General features: G+C 39.5%; 1 protein-coding gene across 2 annotated transcripts in view; it reads left to right on the top strand.

The window, feature by feature from the left end:
- dhx35 (DEAH-box helicase 35) overlaps positions 1–23,430 on the top strand; it is a 106,305-nt gene that overhangs the window by 19,268 nt on the left and 63,607 nt on the right. For both annotated transcript variants that reach the window (XM_073062036.1, XM_073062035.1), the window contains exons 4-9: positions 2,237–2,314; positions 7,305–7,409; positions 9,928–9,989; positions 12,176–12,245; positions 20,053–20,112; positions 22,201–22,313. In XM_073062036.1, coding sequence (XP_072918137.1) covers positions 2,237–2,314; positions 7,305–7,409; positions 9,928–9,989; positions 12,176–12,245; positions 20,053–20,112; positions 22,201–22,313 — 488 coding nt within the window. The remainder of the gene's footprint in view (positions 1–2,236; positions 2,315–7,304; positions 7,410–9,927; positions 9,990–12,175; positions 12,246–20,052; positions 20,113–22,200; positions 22,314–23,430) is intronic.

The raw sequence follows: 23,430 nt of genomic DNA, 5'->3' as shown, positions 1-23,430 counted from the left end.
GTTAGTGCTGCCCCTACAACGGCAAAAATGGTCTCTCTGGTTCGTGATAAAGTGCTTGCGAAGACTGAGAAAGCATTAAGTGTGTGGCTAGAGGACATGTCACAGAAGCATATCCCTGTCGATGGCCAAATTATACAAGAAAAAGTCTTAGTCTCTATGAGCACTACTGTGACAGCGTTGATGAGAGCAGGAGAAAAGAGTTTAAGGCTAGTAAAGGATGGCTGGCTGGCTGTGTAAAGTGCTACAGCCTCAAGAACGTAAAGATCATGGGAGAATTGGCGTCACGTTCATTTGCTGTTTGTGTTGTGAGTGAGAGGAACATGTACAGTTTTTTTTCTTGTCAATATTCCCTAAACAAGACAGTGTAGCAACTATTTACATAGCATTTCCATTGTATCAGGTGTTATAAGTTCTGTAATCTAGAGATGATTAAAAGTTTTACTCGTCGTTTGATCATTGTTCGCCTTGAGTCTCGTCCGATTGCTGCTTGTGTTGTGAGTGAGAGGAACATGTACAGTTTTTCTTGTCAATATCCCCTAAATATTACAGTATAACAACTATTTACACAGCATTTACATTGATTTAGGTATTATAAGTAATCTAGAGATGATTTAAAGTATACGGGAAGATGTGTGTAGGTTATATGTAAATACTATGCCATTTTATATAAGAGACTTGAGCATCCACATTTTTTGGTATCCGTGGGAGGTCCTGGAACCAATCCCTTGTGGATAGGAGGGCCAACTGTACTTAGCAAAAGTCTTAGGCATATATACAGAGAGGTAGGGTGCCTAAAATCTTTAGCACAATTCTGTATTTACCAATGTGGAGTGGAGAGCAAGTTTGTAAATCTGGTGGGAGCAAAGGAAGTTGGGAATAGCGAAGGTCAAGCGCCATGGGAGGGGTGTGGAGCAGGAAGCAGAGGAGTGCCATGGGTGGGGGAGTGGTGTGGTTGCAGCATTGGGTTTATTGATCACTACAGAATGTCTTTCTGGTGCTTCCTGTTCTCTCCCCTCTCTCTTCCCCTTCTCACAACCATGATTTCCCCTCTCCCTGCCCCCTTCCCACTCTCAGACCACGGTAGAGACCCACATCTGAATCAGGTTTATCATTGCTCACATATCTCATGAAATATGTTTTTCCTTTGCAGTAGCAGCAATACAATGCAATACATAACATTTCTACTGTAAAAGGCTGAAAGTCAGCAGACTGGATTTACTCCATAGTGGGAGAGCTAAAACTGACAAGACATGGGTGTGGAACAAATTGGATCAGGGTTCGAAAAGCACAGACACAATGGGCCGGATAGCCTCTTCTATATTCCAAATCTGAGTGTAAAACTTTACAGACACGAGAGATTCTGCAGATGCAGGAAATCCAGAGTAACACATACAAAATGCTGGAGGAACTCGGCAGGTCAGACAGCATCGAAGGAAATGAATAAACAGTTTGGACTGCTTATTTTGGAGCAGAAGGTAGAATAAGAAGGTGGGGAAGGGGAAGGATTACAAGCTAGTTATCACCTAGCTTTTACTGGTGTATGTTCTACACGCAGTAGCCATTTTATTAGGCACACCTGATCATGTGGCAGTAACTCAACGCATAAAAACATACAGATATAGTCAAGAGGTTCAGTTGTTGTTCAGACCAAACATCAGAATGGGGAAGAAATGTGATCAAAGTCACTTTGACTGTGGAATGATTGTTGGTGCCAGATGGGGAGCTTGAATATCTCAGAAACTGCCGACCTTCCTGGGATTTTCACGTACAACAGTCTTGGAGTTTACAAAGAATAGTGCGAAAAACAAAAAAAAAAAACATCCATTGAATTGCAATTCTACGGTGAAAAATGCCTTGTCAATGAGAGAGGTCAGAGGAAAATGGCCAGACTGATTCATGCTGACAGGAAGGCAACAGTAACTCAACTACCCACACTATAAAACAGTGGTGTGCAGTAAAGCATCTCCGAATGCACAAGAAGTCAAACCTTGAAGTGGATGGGCTACAGCAGCAGAAGACCATGAACATGCACTCAGTGGCCACTTTATTAGGTGCCTGTTGTATCTAATAAAGTGGCCACTGTGTGTAGTTTAGATATTGATTTTCAACAGGGAAGTATTTCGTTTTTGCTGTGACTTCCACAGAAAACCCTCAAAAAGGTGAACTGGGTAAAGACGCATCTTTCACAAACGTGACACCTTCAGTCTCACTCACCTCTCTTCTCACTTGTACACAGTATCTGTTAGAAGCTGGCTGGACTGCGGAGGGACGAGTGATTGGTGTGACACAGCCTCGCAGGGTTGCTGCAGTTTCGGTAAGTAGCTTTATCTTGAGCAAATAACCACAGGACCTTATCAGAAAATCTGCACTTACTTTGGAAAACCCACAGTTATCTCTTGAACTGAAACCTTACAGATTTGTGCACTGCTGCGTGCGTAATGTGTTGCAGCTTCTGTGCACTTATAAATTTACAATCACGTGTAGTACATGTCAATTTAGTTGGGAAAGTGATTTATGTAAATAAAGCCTTGAGATTCTAAATTGAAGAAGGAACAATTTTGATGTTTCAGAAATGATCTGGCAAGTGTGGATTGGGACAGGCTGTTTTCTGGCAAAGAGGTACTTGGAAAGTTGGAGGCCTTAAAAAAAAAACTAAATTTTGAGAGTACAAAACTTGTATATGCTTATCAGAGTAAAAGATAAAGATAACAACTGTTGGGAACCTTGGTTTTCAAGAGATATTGAGACCCTGGTTAAGAGAGAAAACAAGGTGCTTTGCAGGTATAGGCAAGTAGGGAAAAATGAAGTGCTTATGGAGTATAAGAAATGCAGGAGCCCTAGCAGAGATATTTAAAACATCCTTAGTGACAGGAGAGGTACCAGAGGATTAGAGGATAGCTAAAGTTGTTCTGCAGTTTAAAAAAGATTCTAAGCATAAACCAGGAAATTATAGGCTGGTGAGTCTGACATCAGTTATGGGAAAGTTATTGGAAGGTATTCTTAGGGACCAGATATATAAGTTTGGATTGACATAGACTGACATGGCATGGCTTTGTGCGTTGTAGATCATGTCTAACCAATCTTATAGAGTATTTTGAGGAGGTTACCAGGATCGTGGATGGAGGCAAGCTGTGTATGTTGTCTACATTGACTTTAGTAAGGTATTTGACAAGGTCCTGCATGGAAGGATGATCGAGAAGGTTCAATCACTTGGCATTCAGAGTGAGACAGTAAATTGGATTTATGGGAGAAGCCAGAGAGTGGTAGTAGAGGTTTGCCTCTCTGACTGGAGGCTTGTGACTAGTTAGTGTGTGCTGCAGGGATCGATGTTGGGTCCTTCATTGTTTGTCATCTATTTCAATGATCTGGATAATAATGTGGTTAAATTTGCAGATGACACCCAAGATTTGGGTGTGGTGGACAGTGAGGAAGGCTATCATAGTTTGCAGAGGGATCTGGAAAAATGGCAGATAGAACTTAATACAGACAAGTATGAGGTTTTACACCTCAGTAGGACCAACCAGGGTGAGTCTTACACAGTAAACAGTAGGGCACTGAGGATCATAGTAAAACAAAGGGATCTAGGAATACAGGCCCGTAATTCATTGACAATGTGTCACAGGTAGATAGGATTGTAAAGAAAGCCTTTGGCACATTGGCCTTTATAAACCAAAGTATTGAGTACAGAAGATAGGATGTTATGTTGAAGTTGTATAAGACATTGGTGAGGCCTAAATTGGAGTATAGTATGCAGTTTTGGTCACCTACCTACAGAAAAGATGTAAATAAGGTTGAAAGACTATAGAGGAAATTTACAAGGATGTTTCCGGGTCTGGAGGACCTGAGTTATAAGGAAAGATTGAATAGGTTAGGACTGTATTCTTTAGAACGTCGAAGATTAAGAGGAGATTTGATAGATTATGAGGGGTATAGATAGAGTAAGTGCATGCAGGATTTTTCCACTGAAGTTGGGTGGGACTACATCCAGAGTTCATGGGTTAAGGGTGAAAGGTGAGAAGTTTAAGGGGAACATGAGAGGAAACATCTTCACTCAGAGGGTCGTGAGAGTGTGGAATGAGCTGTCATCATGTGGTTCATGCAAGCTCAATTTCAATGTTCAAGAGAAGTTTGGTTAGGTAGATGGATAGTAGGGATAATGAGGAGATGGTCCCAGTGTTAGTTAATGGGAGTAAGTGGTTTAAATGGTTTTGGCATGGACCAGATGGGCCGATGGGCCTGTTTCTGTGTTGTACTTCTCTATGACTATAAAATTAAAGTATAATATTAAAACTTATGGATGCTTCAAATTTTAGTATTATAATTAATATTGAGGAAGACCATGATGGCAAAGGTGGTGGAATAACTTCCCAAAGGCAATTATATAAATATATAAAAATGGAGGGCTATGTAGGAGGAAAGGGTTAGATAGGTCATAGAGTTGGTTCAAAGTATTTATATGTCATTATATATAGCTCTGAGATTCATTTTCTTGCAGGCATTCTCAATTAATCCATAGAATGATAACAGAATCAATGAAAGAACGCACCACTTGGGCATTCAACCAGTGTGCAAAAGACAACAAACTGCAAATCAAAAAGAAAGAAATAACAGTAATAATAATAAATAAGCAATAAATATCGAGAACATGAGATGAAGAGTCCTTGAAACTGAGTCCATAGGTTGTGGGAACATTTCAATGATGGGGGCAAGTGAAGTTGAGCGAAGTTATCCCCTTTGGTTCAAGAGTCTGATGGTTGAGGGATAATAACTGTTCCTAAACCTGGTGGTGTGAGTCCTGAGGCTCCTGCACCTTCTTCCTGATGACAGCAGGGAGAAGAGAGTACCGTAGATTTCGCACTACAGAGCGCACCTGATTAAAAGCCACTGTCTCTAATTTTAGAAAGAAAATCAATTTTGTACTTGTACAAGCCGCACCGGATTTTAGGCCGCAGGTGTCCCACGTTGTAATATGAGATATTTACACAGAAAGATATTACACGTGAGGATTTTTTAACTTTTAATTAAATCCGTATGGTAACATAAACAAATACATATTGCAAATGCTTTTTTTCGAACCGTGCCTCTAACACGGCTACTTTTAAATATACATACGTATCGGTAACACACAAATTACGTTGCATATACTTTTTTACTGAACAGTGCACGAACAACATTCCAATATCTCCTAACGACGTAAAAAAATATATACTGCAGCCTACCAGGAAAAGTTATTGATCGCCTTTAACTTAAAAGCAGCGTTTTCGCTCGGGTAATGTGCTCGGCTAATGTGCTCCCCCCCACCTTCCCATTTATCGCAAACCGGTATTTCCCACAAGACGCGGCGAAACCGGATGTGATGTCATAGTATCCCGGGATGTACAGAAAACAAATAGATAGATAGATACTTTATTCAACTAGAAAATACTAACAAATGAATTACTAAGCGAAAATATTATAAACTAAATAACTGCCATAAAGGCAGCACAATGCTTTTCTTTGAGTGTTTTCCATGTTGATGAGGGTGAGTACAAATGACTGATTTACAATAATTTAATTGTGAAAGTGCGCTTGATTTATCGTACAATTTCATTGGACCTCTGTGAACTACTCATCAATTTTATTGGTCTACTGTTACGAGGCAAAATGTTTTTGGCGGCATGAAAAAAAATCATGCATTAACCGCATCGTAGTAAAGGCAGCAGTGTTCAAAGCTGTTCAAAGCGTGGGAAAAAAGTAGCGGCTTATAATCCGACATCTACGGTATGTCCTGGGTTTTGGGGGTCCCTGATGATGGATATTGCTTTCCTGTGATAATACTCTGTGTAGTTGTGCACAATGATGGAGAGAGCTTTACCTGTGATGAACTGGGCCATATCCACTACTTCTTGAAGTATTTTTTTGTTCAAGGGCATTAGTGTTTCCATATCAGGCTATGATGCAGCCAGTACTCTCCACTATAGAAGTATTTATAAAAGGTCAGCACAACGTCATTGGACCAAAGGGCCTGTGCTGTACTGTGTACTGTTTTATGTTCTTAAATGCTTGTAGGAGAAAACATTCCAAAGTTATTGGGAAACAGAACAATAGGATTTGTTATAGGCTCTTCTTTGGAAAAAACATGTGCTCAGTGGGCCAAATGGCCTGTGTTTGTGCAACATCATTTATGCTGTCAAGAAAGAGAAGACCTAACACTTTTATTGTAGGAAAATTATCAAGTAATAAGACCCTCTTCACACACTCTTGAGAACCTTCTTAAGGTGTACCTTTCTGATCAAGTTTTTCTTTACTTTTCTCCTTGGTTAGGTGAAAATATGTGTCTGTTGAAATATTATGACTATATTTGATTATTAGCAATACCATATAACTGCTTTTTGTTACTGGCCTAGATAACTTGCAGTGCTGGACAATGTATGTTTACATTGCCTGTAAACTCGTGATATCTTCTGCATACATACACCTTTCTTTTTATTATATCGCATCTCAAAGAATAAGATTTGCAGGCAGCAAACACAAAATGTTGGAGGATCTGTGAGTTCTTCCACCATTTTGTGTATGTTGTTCCGAATTTATCGTAAGTGTGGAATCTCTTGTCCAAAGCTCAATGTTCAAAGTAAATTTATTATCAAAGCATGCATTGTTTGTTTGTTACATGTCATTTCGTATGACGTGGACGACCATGATTGTCTTGGGCAATTTATCTTCAGAAGTGGTTTGCCTTTGCTTTCTTCAGGACAGTGTCTTTACAAGGCAGGTGACCCCAACCATTATCAATACTCTTCAGATTTTGTCTGCCTGGCGTCAGTGGTAACATAACCAGGACTTGTGATCTACACCGGCTGCTCATATGACCATCCACCACCTGCTCCCATGGCTTCACTTGACCCTGATTAGGGGGCTGAGCAAGTGCTACATCTTGCCCAAGGGTGGTCTACAGACTAGCAGAGGGAGGGAGCACCTTACACCTCCTTTAATGGAGACGTACCTCCACCCCACCACCCCCAAAGCACATGTATGTCACCATGTACAACCCTGAGATTTGTTTTCTTGTGGGCATACTCTATAAGTCCAAGAAGCATAATGGAATCAATTAAAGACCACACCCAACAGGATATACAAACAACCAATATGCAAAAGACAAAAAAAAAGCAAGCAATAAATATGGCAAACATAAGATGAAGTGTCCTTGAAAGTGAGTCCATAGGTCATGGGAACAGTTCAGTGATGGGGCCAGTGAAGCTGAGTTAAGTGTGTTTACGATCTGTGAGCACTTTATACCTGTTGATCTTGCTTCCTTTTATTTCTAGGTGGCAGGCCGAGTAGCAGAGGAACGAGGGGCATTGTTGGGTCATGAGGTTGGATATTGCATCCGTTTTGACGATTGCACAGATTCGCAAGCCACCAGAATAAAGGTAAGGTTTACTGTCAATGCTTGCCACTGGCTGAATGTGGCTGAAGTGGGGCGGTAAGGTAGTGTAGAGGTTAGGGCAGTCAGGGTTTATAGCGTTATCAATCACCGGCAGGGGTACAGTTCCTGCGCTGTTTGTAAGGAGTGTACATTCTCTCTATCACTGTGTGCTCCAGTTTCCTCCCACATTCCAAAGACGTACAGTTAGGTCTAGTGGGTTGTGGGCAGGCAGAAAAAGCATGGCGACACTCGCAGGCTTCCCCAGCACATCAGAAATGATGATGCAAACTTCACATTTCACTGTATGTTTCAATGTTCCAATGTACACGTAACAAATGAGACTAATATTTAAAGCAATGCCACACACTACCAGAAAGTTTGCAGATTTGTTCCCAGACTGTACTAAGTCAGAATGTTTTTAAGTTTCAAGATTCAAGTACATTTATATCAAAGAATTTATAACTTATGCAATCTTGAGATTTACTTGCTTACAGGTAGCCAAAAAGCAAGAAACCTGAAATAACCCATTTAAAGAAAAAAAATAAAAGACCAACACTCAATGCGCAAGAGAGAAAAAAGAATTAAAAAACCATGCAAACAATTGAAGCGAACAACAGTATCCTGAACCAAAATTGAGTCCTCAGATCCAAACCCCAGAGCAGCCCGGAGCAGGCCCAAAGCCTCCCTTATTAGTTCATCATATTAGCCGCACGGAGCACAGCAGCTGGGGCAGTTTTCATAGCCTCAGCGCCATGGAGATGACCATCACAGAGAGTGAGTGAAATTGTCTCTTGTCCCGACCGACACCCTGTCTTTTCAGTCTGGTGTTTAAATTGACCAAATAATGAAACGGCAAAAGGCTCCGACGCCCTGGACAGAGGAGTGAAGATTGCAGAGTGCGAACGCAAACGGCTCTCGCCTGTGATCTGGGCCGAGGTTTAAACTTAAATTGTCTAAACAGCGATTCGTACCTCACACTAGGACCCAGGCACCACTGTTGCTAAAGGCTCCCGGCCTAGACCACGACTCCCAGTGACTCGATCTGGGCCCAGATTTCGTCAATCAGCCTGAAGCCACTCTCAAGCTCTTCAAATCTGCCCGGCGCCCAGAGCAATCCAACCTCGTAACCGGGCTGGTTGTATGGGCACCGAATCTCCTCTGCCCATAGCGAGCTTTACTTGGCTTCAGACGCAATAAGGGCTAAGGACATTAAAATGGAGCATGGATCCTTCACATAGTCACTGCTTGGCCATTTCTGCTAGAAGTTTGTAGGGGCAGGTCTTAGATATGGGCCAAACGCAGGAAGTTGGGATGTGGAACTGAAAGCTCTGTATCTATGCTGTGCTCCTGTTGCCCTGTGACTCTATGAGTCAAGGAGAGGATGCGGCTTACCTGCAATGTTTCCTTATGGCTGAATAACTTTCTCAAAAGTTATGGGGGAAAGGCAGGAGTCTGTGGTTGAGAGAAATAATAAATTGGTCATGATTGAATGGTGGAGCAGACTCAATGGGCCAAATGGCCTAATTCTGCTCCTATGTCTTATGGTCTTGCTTGTTATCCAAATAAGTAGTTTACTAGCTCAGGGTACCATGGTAGCATAACAGTTAGAGTTGAAGTTCGGATTTAAATTCTGGGGTCCTCTGTGCGTTCTTTCCACATGTGCGTAGGTTCCCTCCGAGTGCTCTGGTTTCCTCCCGCAGTCCAAAGATGTACTGGTTAGTACGTTAAATTGGTGATTATAAATTTTCCTGTGATTAGACTCGAGTTAAATTGGTGGGGTGCTGTACCACGCTGTATCTCTAAAATAAAATGTTAACAGCATTTAAAAGGCACTTGGAAAGTTCATGGATAGGAAAGGTTTAGAGCAGAGGTTCCCATGTTGGGACCCACAGATCCCTTGCTTAATGGTATTGGTCCATGGGATAGAAAAGGTTTAGAGGTATGTGGACCAAATACAGATAAATGGGAATGGTTTAGATGGGAATCATGGTCTTAAGTTGAGTCTTAAGAGCCAGTTTCCTTGCAGTATAACTCTATGACATCATGACCCTCAGTACAGCTTGGCTAAGGTGTTAGAACGCACAAACCACTGTGAAAATGTCACCCTATCTGGCACGTGGGATATTGGAAAAAGAGAGAACGTTACAATTAAGTCTTTACATTTCATACACATTCCCTTCTTTCTTGGCCATCAGATTGTGATTACACTGATGGATTACATAGAGATTGCAGCTGTCTCATTGGACCAAATTGTGTTTCAAGACATGGAATTAAAGAGATTAACTCTTTAAAACTATGCTTCACAAACACTTTTCATCCCTTTTCACTGAACCTTATTACGACAGGAGACCAATCTTCTTGACAAGACAGCAGGCAAGGTGTAGGAGCTTGTCCTGTGATAATTATTAAGCATAAACTGTTGTTACATGACATATATTGGTACCCTTTCGTGCTCTATGAGGAAGAAGTATTGCATTGTTCTGAATCAAAACATTGAATTATACTGTCCCATTGTGATTTAGTTCCTTACAGATGGGATGCTCGTCAGGGAAATGATGGCTGACCCTTTACTGAAGAAATATAGGTAAATATTGATTATACATGCAATATATTTAGACTGTTACTGTAGTTCTATAATATATAAAGATATATAAAGTTCGAAGTATATTTTATTATCAAAGTACATACATGTCACCATATACAAGTCTGAAATTCATTTTAATGCAGACATAATCAATCCATAATAGAATAATAACCATAATAGAATCAATGAAAGACCACACCAATTGGGTATTCAATCAGTGTGCAAAAGACAACAAACTGCGCAAATATAAAAATAAGTCGTAGTAATAATAATAAGTAAATAAATAATAAATAAATAAGCAAGAAATGTCTAAAACATGATATATAGAGTCCTTAAAAGTGAATCCATTAGTTGTGGGAAAATTTCAATGATGGGACAAGAGAAGTTGAGTGGTTATCCCCTCTGGTTCAAAAGCCAGATGGCAGAGGGGTAACAACCTCACGGTGAGAGTCCTGATGCTGCTATACCTTCTTCCAGATGGCAGCAGTGAGAAGAGAGCATGTCCTGGGTGGTGGTGGTGCCTGATGATGGATGCTGCTTTCCTGCGACAGTGTTTCACGTAGATGTGCTCAATAGTGGGGAGGGCTTTTCCCACAATAGACTGGGCTGCATCCACTACTTTTTATAGGATTTTCCGTTCAAGGGCATTGGTGTTTCCATACCAGGCTGGTATTTTTAAATTTTATTGCAAGTAAAATGAAACAAAACTAAGCTACTTGGTTCCTGCTGCATTTAAGTTTTACTTACTCATAAGGTTGTTAGCAAATACTTGTATTTAGTTCAGTGAACTGAGAATTATATTAAGCTAAGCACAATTTTGATCAAGTCTCCATGCGTCATCAAAATAATGCAAGAAGGAATCCATTCCCAATTTAATTTTCACCTGACACATAAGTAAGCGGTGAATTATAAAGAAGAACAGAATGGGACACTTATTGTAAAATATTTAGGTTCTCTGCTGTTTATTGATGTGGTTGTGGGCTGGGAGTATTAATTGCAAAGCAACATACCTAAAATGCTGGAGGAACTCAGTAGGGTCGGGCAGCATCTATGGAAATGAATAGATAGTTGACATTTCAGGCTGAGACCCTTCATCAGGACTGGAAAGGAAGGGGGAAGTTGCCAGAATAAAAAGGTGGAAGGTGGCTAGCTGGAAGGTGATGGGTGAAGCCAGATGGATGGGAAAGGTCAAGGGCTGGAGAAGAATGAATCAGATAGGAGAAGAGAGTGGATAAAAGGAGGAAGGGACCCAGGGGAAGTAGAAGGCAGGTGTGAAGAAGTGAAAGGTCAGGATGGGGAGTAGAGGAAAGTGAGGGGAAGTAACTTGTTTACCGGAAGAAGAAATCAATATTCGTGCCATGGAGGCTACCCAGATGGAATACAAGGTGTTGCTCCTCTACCTGGAGGGTGCCTCTTCTCAGCACAAGAGGCTGCTAAGGACCGATGTTTTCAGAACGGGAATGGAAATTGGAATGAAAATGGCCACCAGGAAATCCTGTTTGTGTGGAAATATTAATTATTGTTTATTGATAATAAATAATACTTGGCAAAAGTAACAATTATATTCCAACTGTCCAATCTTGTGTTAAGGTTAACTCCTATAGACAGAGGAATACATATCACATTATTGAAGACTATTAAAATATTGACTGGAAACCATGCTCCAGCCGTAACAGTAAGGTGTCTAAGCAATACGATATTAGATGGGAAAGATCAGAGGTCCCTAGTCTAGCAAGGTGACAGCAAACAGACTATATTAGACAGAAAGGTGACAGTGAAAAGACAATATTAGATGGAAAGATCAAAATTTCTTAGACTAGCAAGGTGGTAGCAAAGAGAAAGTTATTTTGAGAGGTGTAAGGTGGAGCGGAATAAAATGGCAAAGAGTCAAGAGCAAATTGCTTACCTTCACCTTCAATATTAATTCTGTAATTTTTTTCATTTAGTATGTTATTAAGTAGACTTTAATTTTGACATTGTTTAATTTTAATTTGCAGCATCTGTTGCAGCACTGGATCACGGATCACTTTATCACAATATATATTTGAAGCTGTGATAGTCACCCTGGACCCTGTGATGAAGGGAATTTGCCAACTTTACAACCAACAGTTGTTGTGATAAAGGAACTTTGTTAGGGATATGGCCTCTGCTGTCTAATGGGATTTGTTCTTTTGCTGCTGTTTCAGTGTTCTCCTCCTGGACGAGGCCCATGAAAGAACTCTGTACACAGATGTTGCTCTTGGCTTACTAAGAAAGGTTAGTATTCTATGCACAAACACTGAGTGGCCGCTTTATTAGGTACACCTGTACACCTACTGATTACTGATACCCTAGCAACCAATCATTTGGCAGCAACTCAATGCATAAAAGCATGCTGACCTGGTCAAGAGGTTCAATTGCTTTTCAGATCAAACATCAGAATGGGGGAGAAGGGTTTCTGGTGACATCATAGTCGAGAATGGCAGCTTAAGTCACTAGCTCCTCCGGAAAAACGCGTATTAAGCCCCATTAACCCGTCAAATATAATATTTTTCGAAAAATATTTGAACTGAAAAGGGGGCAAGAATGGGGAGAAGAAATGGAAATAAAAAAAGCGACACTGCGGAGCCTGCGTCCAAGAGGAGTGCAGCGAGCGGCTCTCTGACCCGACCGCGTGCTAGCGAGGCGGCCGCCGGGCCTCGTTCAGTCGAAGTGGCGAATATGCTCGAAATCCTGAAAGAAATAATGGTCCAGAAAGATATAAAGCAGCAGCTCCGTGATATTAAGGCAGAGCTCGCCAGCGTTAATCAAAAAATAGCGGTGGCAGAGACTCGCATTGAGAAGGTGGAAGATCGCGTTCAAAACATGGAACGGATACTGAGCAAGACAATAAAAATCATACATCACCAAGACGGTAAACTGCTTGATCTGGAGGGAAGATCATGGCAGAAAAATATCAGAAGCTACAACGTTCCCGAAGGAGCGGAGGGCCCGTCTATGACAGAGTTTGTCAGAAAGTTACTGCGGGACGCGCTGGATGTTCCCCTGGCTATGAAGCTGGAAATCGAAAGAGCGCACCGCGCGCTAGTTCCAAAACCTACCCAGGATACAAAGCCACGATCAATTATAATTAAATTCCTTTGGTACAGCACCAAGGTGGAGATTCTACGAAGGGCCTGGGGTAAGAAGAGAGTGTTTTTAGAGGATAAATTAATATATTTCGACCAAGATTACCCCCCCCCCAACAGTCCTCCAGAAACGCAAAGAATACTCCGAAGTAAAGCGAGTACTAAAGCAAAATAAGATTAGATTTCAAACTCCGTACCCTGCTAAACTTCGAGTGTTTTATGACAACAGGAAGCAGTTGTACCAGACAGTGGAAGAGGCGACTACAGACATGAAGGTCAGAGGGTTGCCCGTCAGCATGACCAAAACGAAAGAAAGCTTGGCTGAGGAATTGTCCCGCTCGGCTTGGGAAATAGTGCGAGAATTGAGAAGGCAGGAGACGGGAGCAGGCCGAGAGAAATATATCAGGAAGAGACTGGGAGTTTCCCAAAGACAGTCCTCACCCCTTTCAGAAGAGCCATAAGGTTTGGCTAACTTTAAAAATGCTGAGAAGCTAAACAGAAGCAAAAGTACACAGTGATATACCTATCTCGAGAAATACTTAATATAATGTGGATTTTATATTACTTAGTTGTTATTCTTTATTCGCTCACTTACTCCTTTTTCCCCACCAAAATGAGAATATATATATATGTTCATATATGTGTATGTGTATGTATATATATGTGTGTGTGTGTGGGTGTATGTATGTATATATGTGTATATGTGTATGCATATGTATATGTGTGTATGTATGTATATATAGGAGGGGTACACAGGGAAATCTTTTCTGTGTAATGGATTTGTTCACTGACTTTTATGAATACTGCAATGGGGGCCCTCAACTCACAAGTAGGAGGGGTTATCCCCCACAGCTGGACATTTCCTCTAGCTCTACGCAGGGTCATTTACTAGAGACCTCAGCCTTGGAATCACACGTTCGTTGCCATTTTTGTTATTATTTGAGTTTCTTGGTTCTTATTTGTTCAGGGAGTAGATCGATTAAGTTTTATTCTAATTTCAATGATTCATTGACAGATAAATACAGATGGCTAAGGACAAGGTAAAATTCATTTATTTTAATGTAAATGGGCTATTAAATCCAATCAAACATGAGAATTTTATCCAAAATGAAAAAAGAACAAGCCCATGTAGTATATTTACAGGAAACTCATTTAAGTGATAATGAGCATAAAAAACTGAAGAGAATGGGCTTCACTAATCTGTTTTTCTCCTCGTATAAATCAGGACATAGGAGAGGAGTTACTATTCTTATCTCAAGTAAGTTAAATTTTGAAAAAATATTCGAAATGGGAGATAAAGAAGGTAGATATATTCTGGTAAGGGGGTATATAGACGGCAATTCAGTTACTCTATTGAATATATACGCACCTCCAGGAAGTGATATTGGTTTCTTTCAGAAAATTGCCGATATTATGGTAACGGAAACAGAAGGTCTCCTGATAGGTGGGGGAGACTTAAATTTACAATTACAACCAAACTTAGACTCTTCCAATAGAAAAACCTATGAAACAAAATCTTTACATAAGAAAGTTAATACACTTTTTGAGGATGTTGGTTTAATTGATATATGGAGGGACCTTTTCCCTGACAGAAGGGATTACACTCATTATTCTGCTCCACCTTCTGTATATACAAGAATAGACTATTTCATGACATTTGGAAAAGACAAAGACAAAATAAACACCTGTGGAATTGGGACAATTGATGTAAGTGACCATGCACCTATATATTTATCTGTTGATTTTGACCTACAACCAAAGAATACTATTTGGAAACTAAATTCAAGTCTACTCAATGATCCGTACTTTAAGGAACAAATTAAAAAAGAAATTGGTCTCTACTTAGAATTTAATGATAATGGAGAGGTTTCACCTCCCATTTTATGGGATACTCTGAAGGCTGTCTTAAGAGGGAAAATTATAGCGATATCTTCATATAAGAAAAAAAAGGAATAAAACATTAGAGGAATTACAAAATAGGCTGAAGGAACTAGAGAAAAAACACAAATTGAATTTGGCACAGGATACATTAGGGGAAATTAAAAAAATTAGGAATGAAATAAATAATTTGGCTATGCAAGAAATCAGGAAAAACTTATTGTTTCTAAAACAGAGACATTATGAAAGTGGATCGAAATCTATGAAAATACTGGCGTGGAAACTGGAAAAAAAAGATAGCAGAAAATACAATTCATAGAATTAGGGACCCAAGAACAAAAATGATAAAAAATAGGCTAAGTGAAATTCAAGAAGCTTTTGAAGTGTTTTACAAAACGCTATATTCCAAAGTTCCAGAGGGAAGTATAACCCAAATTGACACCTTCTTGAATTCTCTAGAGTTACCCACTTTAAGCAAAGAACAAAATAGGATGACTGCTGACATAACTGAAGTTGAATTAAAAGCTGCAATTAGTAGGCTTAAATTAAGCAAGTCACCAGGATCAGATGGGTATACGGCAGAGTGGTACAAAGAATTTAAAAATGAGTTAATTCCTGTTTTACTCCCCACACTGAACTGGGCTCTAAAAAAGGCACAAATGCCACCCAGTTGGAAGGAAGCGATAATCTCAGCTATACCGAAAGAAAGCAAGGATAAAATGGAATGCGGGTCATTTAGACCAATATCCGTTCTTAATGTAGATTATAGGTTATTTACCTCCATCATGGCCAAACGATTAGAGGAGTTTCTACCCATACTGATACGTAATGATCAGACAGGTTTTATACGACAACGCCGGGCTCAAGACAATATACGAAGGATACTTCACATTATGGATCATATACAAAAAAACAAAATCGAAGCAATAGTGATAAGAGTGGACGCTGAAAAAGCATTTGATTCGGTTAATTGGAATTTTCTTTACAGAGTTTTACATAGATTTGGTTTCCAAGACACAATTATTAAAACTATACAGACACTATATGACAATCCTACTGCTAGGATTAAAATCAATGGATATTTATCAAGTAGTCTTACCCTAGAAAGGGGCATGAGAAAGGGTTGTTCATGGTCACCACTACTCTTTGTGCTATATCTGGAACCATTAGCTCAATACATCAGACAAAATGAAGATATCAGGGGAATTACTATTAAAGGGACAGAGCATAAATTGGCTTGTTATACGGATGACATTTTGATCTATCTAGGGCAACCAACATACTCTTTACCTAAATTGATGCAATCCTTTGAACAATATGGTCAATTATCAGGATACAAGATCAACATAGGTAAAACCTAATTACTTTCATATAACTATAGCCTACCAAGAGAAATTGAAAGTCGATATCCCTGGGCATGGCAAAAGATTTGGCAAAATTATCAGAATGCAATTATCTGCCTATATATATATATATATATATATATATATATATATATATATAAAAAAAGAAAGATATAATACAATGGAACCTAATTCCTTTTTTTAGTCTCGGTTCAAGGATTGAATCCATTAAAATGAATATACTGCCCAGACTGTTATATCTCTTCAGACCCTACCAATAGAGGTTAATCAAAATCAATTCAATGAATGGAACAAGATGTTATCAAGGTATATTTGGCAGGGTAAAAGGCCTAGAGTTCGTCTCAAAACTTTGCAATTAGCAAATGAAAAGGGGGATGGGGCTTGCTTTCTCTTAGATTATTATTTTGCAGCACAGTTGAGAGCTGTGATATGTTGGTGCAACCCATCATATGACGCTCAATGGAAAAACATTGAGGAGCGGGTACTTCCCATCCCCATACAAGCAATTTTGGCTGATAACAACCTGCAAAGGCACATAAATACTATTGATAACCCATGGGTGAAATTGACTTTTAAAAAATGGAAAAACACTATAAAAGAATATAATCTAGAGGGAGATATTGCAATTCTTAAATGGTGTGCATATGACACTGATTTTACACCAAGTAAATTGGATGCTAGATTTAAGGACTGGACAGCTAAAGGAATAACAGTTCTTTGCAACATAATGAAAGAAGGAACACTGTTCAGTTTTGAAATACTTAAAGAGAAACACTTATTAGAAAAACAAGATTTTTATCGGTATTTACAGATGCGACAATATGTTAATAAGATGCTTAAAAATGTAACCAGGGCAAATACATGCTTGAAAGAGCTCTTTAGAAAAGCATATAATTCAGATAATGGTAGTAGAATCATTTCAAGCATGTATAAGGGTTTGTCAAATCTTAAAACACATTCGACTTCATACATTAAAACAAAATGGGAGAAGGAAGGAGGGATAATTATATCTGAGGAAGAATGGACAACAGTATGGAGATATCAATGGAAGTGTACCAATTCACAGAAATGGAGGGAGTTTGGATGGAAAAACTTGATAAGATATTTTATTACACCCTCTCAGAAATCCCATTATGATGGTAACCTCCCTGTTTGCTGGAGAAATTGTGGAAATCAAAATGCAAATCATTATCATATTTTTTGGGACTGCCCTGTTATCAAAAACTATTGGAGGGGGATACACAATGCCCTACAAGACATCTTTAAATGTGAAATACCCTTGGAGAGTAAGACCATATATTTTGGATATATACCTCAAGAATGGTTGAAAAGAGATAAATATTTATTGAATATACTTTTGGTGGCTGGTAAAAAGATTCTTACTAGGAAATGGTTATCACAGGAAAGCCCAACTTTAAATACATGGATGGAAATTACAATGGACATTTACAAAATGGAGAAGATAACAGCATCTGTTAATCATAAGCTGGAACAATTTGATTCATACTGGGAAAAATGGTTTAACTACATAATGCCTCATCGGCCTGATTTTATTCTCACAAATCAATGAATCTGTTGTTTAAAAAAAAATCACTCCCTACTTGTACATAGTTATTTCCTTTTGCTTGTTTTTTCTTTCCATTCTTTTCTATAAGTGTATACCCCAGATAAATACTTTGTGGAGATTTTGTGATATATATGATTATATGATGTATATGTACAATGTCTGAAATACATCTTATGGAAATGTTTGTTTGATGAACTTCAATTTAAAAAAAGTAAATTACAGAATGGGGGAGAAATGTGATCCAAGTGACTTTGACTGTGGAATGATTGTTGGTGCCAGACAGGGTGGTTTGAGTATCTCAGGAACTGCTGATCTCCTGGGATTTTCACACACAACAGTCTCGAACTTACGGAGAATGGTGTAGAAAACAAAAAACAGCCAGTGAGTGGCAGTTCTGTGGGTGAAAACACCTTGTTAGTGAGAGGTCAGACTGGTTTAAGTGACAGAGAGGCAACACTTACTCAAATAACCAGTCGTTACAACAGTGGTGTGCAGAAGAGCATCTCAGAATGCACAACACGTCAAACTTTGAAGTGGATGGGCTACAGAGGCAGAGAACCCCACCGGGTTCCACTCCTGCACCTAATACAGTGGCCACTGAGTGTACGATGCAAGGTTATAGAAGAAAATCCTAGGAATACTCTACAGTTCCATTAGCATTTGAAAGAGAAACAACAGATGTCTATTTTGACTGTTTGCTCAATATTTACAATTTTTCTTTTATACCTCTGGTGTTTCCTGATACTTCCCTTCCACAATCCATGCTTTTTCTGACACTTTAATGTGGTATCATTTTGTGGCTGAATTTTTTGCATAATATTCAGCTCATAGCACCTCCTGCGCAATGATTTAAAAATGATCTATTGACAATGGTTATCCTGATTCCAGTCTTCTTTCCCAGAATGTTTTGTCCTCTATCAGCTTATCTTGGTCAAGGAGGCTACATCGTGTTCCCTTAACCCCCTAAGATGTTGGCAGGATGGCTGTGGAGAGTATGTTCCCTCCTGAGCGAGAACCTAGAAGTAGTGGTTCACTGTTTAATAATAAGAGCTCTATTGAGGTAAAGCTAAGGTGACATTTAGAGTGAAAGAGAGATAGAGCCCTTCGACCAGAGAGTCTGTGCTGACCATGAACTGCCCACCTGCACTGATCCCATTTTCTTCTTCCCATGCTCCCCTCAACTCTTCCTGGATTCCTCCATTCTCCCACCAGCGGAGTCTTTGACTAGTTGTTAAGAAGAAGTACAAGAATTCTTGATAAGCAGGGGTAAGTGAGAAAGCAGGGATTCAGGAAAGTCAGTTCAGCCACGATCTTATTAAGTAGACCAGAAGGCTGAAGGGACTGTATGTTCTACTTTTGCTCCTATCTTCTCATGTTCATTCCAGATATTTTGCTTTCCTTTCCAACTCACAGGTCACCCAGCCTTCTGCAAGTCTTCCCTTTCCTAAGAAGCTGTGTTAGGCCACACTCCACATGCTCATACACAGTCATCACCTTCCTCTTCAAAGTAGATATGGGATTTTATGGGAAGTTATGATGGTGAATCTATAGAATTCATTGCCACAGATGGCTGTGGAGGCCAAGCCATTTGGTATATTGAAAGCGGAGGTTGATAATTTCTTAATTAGAAAGGGTGCCAAAAGTTATGGGGGAAAGGCAGGAGAATGATATTGAGAAGGAAATTAAATTAGCCATGATGGAATAACAGAACAGATTTGACAGGCCGAATGGCATAATTCTGCTCCTATGCCTTATGGTCTAAACTTCAACCACTGTCCTCTGTTCTTGCAAGCTGCCTGCACATCTGTTTCCTCCCCAAGGCACTTCAATGCCTTGAGACCCAGTACACAATTTTTTTTCAATATAGAAATACAAAGCCAGTGAAAAAATGGAGAACCAAAGCAGAATTTTTGTTTCCAGCAATAATTAAAACAAACTCCTTGAATAACGGTGTGGCCAAATTGCATTTCATAATCAACATTTCAATAACTTTAATCAACATTTTCTACTTTAGAAACACACACAAAATGCTGGAGGAACTCAGCAGGTCAGGCAGCATCAATGGAATTTGTGTTTTGTGTGTGTGTTGCTCTAGATCTCTAGCATCTGAAAAATCTCTTGTCTTTATTATTTTCTACTTGATGCAGATTCAGAAGAAAAGAGGGAATCTGCGACTGATTGTGTCATCTGCAACACTGGATGCTGAGGTTTGTCTTGCAGTTACCATCTTTACAATCACCCAGAGTGGGTATATTATTCTGCTGATAGGCAATCTGTATTATTGCCAGCAATCATAGCTATGCCTTTTATTATCTGTGTGATCTAGTGCTGCATGGCATCCTCCGACTTAATCTCTGCAACGGCCTTCTACCCTGCAACATTCAATGATCTCTGTGCAGCTTACACTCTTTGACAAGGTGCAAAATCAATGTGAGTCACTCTCCCAATGTTATTGATGGAGGGAACAGGATGCTCAGAAGAACTTCCTATCTATCATAACTCCAGAAAAACAGTGGTTCATTCATGCAGAAAGCAAAGAGACTATTAATGGCTGGTTTGAAACACTGGTATATCCATGCACTAATAAGCAAAATCAGAAGAAGAAACGGTTCTTCTATTTATTCCCAATTTTCTTCAACCTGTGCGAAAGATATAAGTTGTTGGATTTGCTGCCAAAATCTCTCTGTCTTCAACCTCTCCCTCCTCCTCTGAGATACTCCTTAAAACCTATCTCTGATCAAGCTCAAGGTCACCTTCTCTAATCTCCTTATTTGGCTCAGTATCAAATTAAGATTCAAGATTGTTTAATGTCATTTCCAAGTCAATTCAAGTCATATTCATTGTCATTTAACTATATATATACCGTCAAAGGAGATGTTTTCGGACTAGGGTGTAAAGCACAGTAGTACACATGACACACAGTAACCTTGGAAAGTAAGAATGAAATCTACAAATGAATTATGCATAGATAAACGAAGTAAAATGCATAAATTAAATATTGTAGCGTACAGAACAAGTTAACCAGTGACACTCAAATGCGATGCAGCGGGGTGTTCAGAAGCACCTAATGGACTGAAGGAAAAAGCTGTTTCCCATCCTGACCGGTGTGTAGAGGAGAACAAAATAATGGCTACTCTGGGTTCGATGCAGCACAAAAAACACAATAAGCTGACGATCTCAATAATAAAAGATCACTATAAATATAAATACATAAGATAGCTTATATACATTGATTGATAGTACGGCCATAAGGTGACGCTAGGAGGCACAGGAGTGTCCGTACATAAGCTTCACATTGCTGTGAAGTGCCCTGGAACAGCTTGCTGAATTAAAGATGTGATGCAATGCCCTGATCTAAAAGCAGAGCCACACATTGAGGAAGAGACTGAAGGGTCACTTTCTTTCTACATGTTCTGAAAGGCAATGAGGTTCTCGGTTGTGTTATGTAAAACAGAACTGTGAACAGTTCATTCAGTTGTGGATTACTCACCAGTAGTCTATGCTAATTAAATATAAACAGTACTGTGCAAAAGTTTTAGGCACATGTTAAAAATTCTATGAAGTGAATTTTCTATCAAAATAATGAAATGAACAGTTTCTAAATATCAGAAAAATTACTGTAAGAAGCAGTAAACAGTAAAAAAAAAGTAAATCAAATCAATCTTTGGTGAGACACCCTTTGCCTTTTAAACTGCATCAATTTTCTTAGGTACACAGTTGTGCAGTTTTATAAGAAAATCGGCTGGTAGGCTGTTCTAAGCATCTTGGAGAACTTGCCACAGTTCTTCTGCAGACTTTGGTTGTCTTGCTTATTCCTGTCTCTCCAGGTAATCCCAGACAGTCTCAATGATGTTGAGATCAGGGCTCTGTGGAGGCCAAACCATCTGAAACTACACTAAACAAAAACATCTAGACTTTTGCACAGAATTGTACTTTGTGGGTTTGAACTTTTGTGGGCGTTCTCTGGATCATACAACCTAATGAGCAGAAACCCCAAAGAAATGTCATTTGGGGTTTGTGTGATTTGGATGGAAGTTGCAGCAGACAAGCTATGTCAAGTGATTTCCAGTCTACACTGAGCTTGTTGATTTCACCTGGTAGATCTCTACGTGTCCCCCAATAATGTCACGTGAGTTTCAGTCATAAAGTTTGCAATATGCTACTGTGAAAAAGAGATTAATGGTGCAAACTACTTCATAATATTTATTTTTGTTGGATTTCTTCATGCTTTTGGTAATCTCCACTTTTATTTAAAATCCATGATGGTCTGTTTTTTGTTACTTATTTACTTTCAGAAATTTCGAAATTTCTTCAATCTGAATGAGACTGCAGACCCCAGTAAGGACACGTGTGCCATCCTCACTGTGGAAGGTCGGATGTTTCCAGTTGATATTTTTTATACCTTAAGGTACATTTAACCTTCTTTCAGTAGTGGTAAGCACAAATCTTAGGTTCATGGTGAAACTGTCCTTTTAGAAAATTATATTAACTTTTGTTACAGCCAATTATTGTCGTTACTGGAGAGGGTCCAGAGGAGGTTCACAAGATCCTGGTTTTGAAAGGATTAATGTGTGAGGTCTGTTTGATAGTTCTGGGCTGTACTTACTGGAGATTCGAAAAATGAGGGGGGAATCTCAATGAAACCTGCTTAATATTGAGAAGTCTGGATAGAGTGGATGTGGAGAGGATGTTTTCTACCATGAGAAAGTCTAGGACTGAAGGGCACAGGCTCAGAATACAAGGTTATCCCTTTAGAACAGAGATGAAGAAGTATTTCTATCACCAGAGGATGGTGAATCTATGTAATCCATTGCCACGGATGGCATTGGAGGCCAAGTCATTGGATATATTAAAGCAAGGTTAATAGGTACTTGATTAGTAAGGGCATCAAAGGTTATGGAGATAAGGCTGGAGAATGACGTTGAAAGGGATTATATGTCAGCCATGATAGAATAGCAGAGCGGGAGAGGAATCAATGTGTCAAATGGCCCAATTCTACTCCTATGTCTTATGGCTCCAAGGAGAGCAATCCCAGTTTCTGCAACTCAAGTCCCTCTTCTCTGGAATAATTCTCATAAATTTCTTCTGTTCACCAAGACATTTCAGGTTAAAATTCAGCTGCACTGCTCTGGTCTCATAATCATATTCTTCAAACACATGAGATTCTGCAGACAAAGGAATATTCAATAGGCAGAGGAGGGCAGGGAAGCTCATTAAGATTTAAATAAAATTTGGATCAGTACATGAATGGGAGGGGTATGGAGGGCTATAGTCCAGATGCTGGTTGATGGGACGATGCATAATAATAGTTTGGCACAGACTAGATGGGCTGAAGGGCCTGTTTTTGTTCTGTAGTGCTCTATGACTGGATCTTTAAAATCTGGCTTTGTCTAGACAGAACAGTTAGAAAAACTGCTCCCATTGTCAGAGAGCTCATTTAACATAGAACAAAGGAAATCAGGAAACAGATTTGAAGGAAATCTTTTTATGTAATCGAGAGATTAGGATCTGGAATGAACACCCTG

The sequence above is a fragment of the Hemitrygon akajei genome, chromosome 11, assembly GCF_048418815.1.
Source record: "Hemitrygon akajei chromosome 11, sHemAka1.3, whole genome shotgun sequence".
Taxonomy (NCBI): domain Eukaryota; kingdom Metazoa; phylum Chordata; class Chondrichthyes; order Myliobatiformes; family Dasyatidae; genus Hemitrygon; species Hemitrygon akajei.
This window is presented reverse-complemented; position numbering and strand designations above follow the sequence as displayed.